At 43.2% G+C, this 2,766-nt stretch overlaps 1 protein-coding gene across 1 annotated transcript; it reads left to right on the forward strand.

Annotated features, from left to right (window-relative positions):
• Positions 1–289: 289 nt before the first annotated feature.
• LOC145284698 (protein CFDP2-like) lies at positions 290–892 on the forward strand. Its single transcript, XM_080133591.1, has one exon. The coding sequence runs from the start codon at positions 290–292 to the stop codon at positions 890–892; it is 603 nt and encodes a 200-aa protein (XP_079989717.1).
• The last annotated feature ends 1,874 nt before the right edge of the window (positions 893–2,766 follow it).

Here is a 2,766-nt window from a genome sequence, read left to right on the forward strand (position 1 = left end):
GGCTTAAACATCGCTACATGGAACGTCAGAACCATGCTCGATACGGACTGTGGTAACAGACCACATAGAAGAACAATACCCCTAGATCTGGAGCTCGAAAATACAAATATCGACACAGCTGTATTGCAGGAGACTCAGCGGGGAGGGCCAACTGAGATAAGCAAGAAGAACCTATTTCTGGAAGGGCTCTCCTGTAGATCAACCAAAATGAGCTGGAGTCGCTTTTGCGATCAGAAATGACCTAGACAGTAGACTCGCAGAGAGCCCCAGAGGAGTCTCTGAAAGAATAATGACACTGCGAATCACCACATCCCATAACCATAACATCACCATCATCAACCTCTATACACCGACAATGACCTACCCAGACGAGGAAAAGGAGGACTTTTACTCTATGTTGAAAGACACCATAGCAAACGTCCTTGCAGCGGATAAGCTAGTTCTCCTTGGTGACTTCAATGCTAGAATGGGCCATGATTACAATACATGGAGCCCTGTTCTCGGAAAGTTTGGAAAGGAAAATCCCAATTCAAATAGAGAACTCCTGATCTGTTTGTGCACGGAGTTTCAACTGGCAATTACAAACACTTACTTCCAACATTCGAATAACCATTACTACTCATGGGAACATCCTATGTCAAAGAGACGCCATCTCCTGGATTATGTCATCACAAGAAAGAAGGGCCTCAAAGATGCCAAGAACACAAGAGCTATGCGAGAAACAGATTGCCAAACATACCACTACCTAATCAAGACTACCTTCAAGTTCTCCATAAAACCTGTGTACAGCAGGGCGACAACGAAGCGCAGTAGAAGACTAAACACATCAAAGCTCGGAGATAGAAAATGGCAAGATAGACTACAACTTGCAATCAACTCAGCATTAGAATAAACCTACGATGATTCTGATTCACTAAAACAAATGTGGGACTTGCTAAGCAGGCCTGTATTCTCCGCTGCGGGAGAAGGACTTGGTTACACAAAAAAGAGGAATCCGGACTGGTTCAATGAGAATGAACAAGAGACTAGAGATGTAATAAATAAAAGAAACCAAGCATTAAAATCAAAGCTAAGCAACCGGATTAGAGCAAACCAGAAGAAGCTGAAACAAGTGAGGGCAGACGTCCAGAAAAAAACTAAGAGAAATGGAAAACACCTGGTGGCTGAGAAATGCTGAAGATATGCAGAGGCAAGCCGAGGAAAACAATTCTTCAGGTTTCTTCAGATCACTGAAGGAAGTGTATGGCCCTAGAGCCCATATGACTAACACCCTCTTATCAGAAGATGGGAACACCATACTGACCCAACCAAAACAGATAATTAAAAGATGACAAGAGTACTTCGGCACCCATCTGAATGTACAATCGAATACGGATGAGGAAATCTTAAGCCACATAACATTCTTCCCCAGCAGATGAACCTGAATGGCACACAAACTCTTGTGGAAGTAAGAAAAGCAATTGACAACTAAAATGAGCAAATCTCCAGGAATTGACAGCATACCATCTGAAGTATACAAGTGCGTTGAGAACTACCCATGAGAAAACTTCACCAACTAATAGCAAAATGCTGGCAACAAGAAACGCTGCTACAATAATTAAAAAAATGTCATGATCATCCCAACCTACAAAAACAAAGGTGATCACAAAGACTGCAGCAATTACCGAGGTATATATTTGCTGACCATTGCTGGGAAAATAATGGCTAACGTGTTGCAAGCATTCTAGCGTAACAGGCGAAAATGGTCCTAACCGAATCACAGTGTGGATTCAGACACGAAAGATCTACAATAGATATGATCTTCAGCTTACGCTAGATTCAAGAAAAAGCCATTTGGGCAGTATCGGGAGCTCTACATTGTAGACTTCCGTAAAGCATTTGATACAGTTGATCGGAAAATGTTGTCGAAGGTCCTTAAAGTGTTTGGATGTCGCGATCACTCTGTGGGAATTATCAAACAATTTCACGAAGAAACAAAGGAGCTGTAGTAGAGAATCTAGAAAGCGAACTCTTGGAAGTAAACCACGGCACCAAACAAAGGTGCGTACTTGCCCCAACACTGTTCACCCTGTTTCTGACAACCGTCGTAATGCTGCTCCATCAAAGCATCGAAGGTGTCTTCATCCACACACGCTCCGATGGGAAACTGTTCAACCTTGCAAGACTGAAGCCCAAGCCCAAGACAAGGAAGGAGCTGATAACAGAACTACATTCCGCAGACGACACTGTTCTGATAGCTCACAATAAAGCTCAGCTGCAAAGGATAGTTGATACCTCCTCTCAAACAGCCTGGAAAATAGGCCTACAAATCAACATAGAGAAGATAGAAGTGATGTATCAGCCCTTACCAGATAACAACGACCCGCGAGAGCCTATAATAACAATCAACGGCAAGTTGCTAAAAGTTGTTGAAAACTTCAAATACCTTTGAAGCACTCTGAGCACTGACAAAGAAATAAGCTGCCGAATTGAAAGCGCATGTGCCTCCTTTGGCAAGCTAGAAAAAAGGCTCTGGACAAGAGCTGGTATCCAGCTAGAGACGAAGTGCAGAGTCTTCAAAACCATCGTCCTGCGAGCCTAGCAGAGACCTACACTCTCTATAGAGAACATTTAAGAAGATTGGAAGCCGTCCAACAGTGACACCTGAGAAGGATCATGAAGATCAAATGGAGTGACTACATACCAAACACGGAAGTTCTCAGGAAAGCAAACCTAAATAGTGTGTGGAAGCTACCCTTGCTACTATGCAACTACGATGGACCGAGC

The sequence above is a fragment of the Euprymna scolopes genome, chromosome 9 (assembly GCF_053919585.1).
Source record: "Euprymna scolopes isolate OS-2025 chromosome 9, ASM5391958v1, whole genome shotgun sequence".
NCBI classification, from domain to species: domain Eukaryota; kingdom Metazoa; phylum Mollusca; class Cephalopoda; order Sepiida; family Sepiolidae; genus Euprymna; species Euprymna scolopes.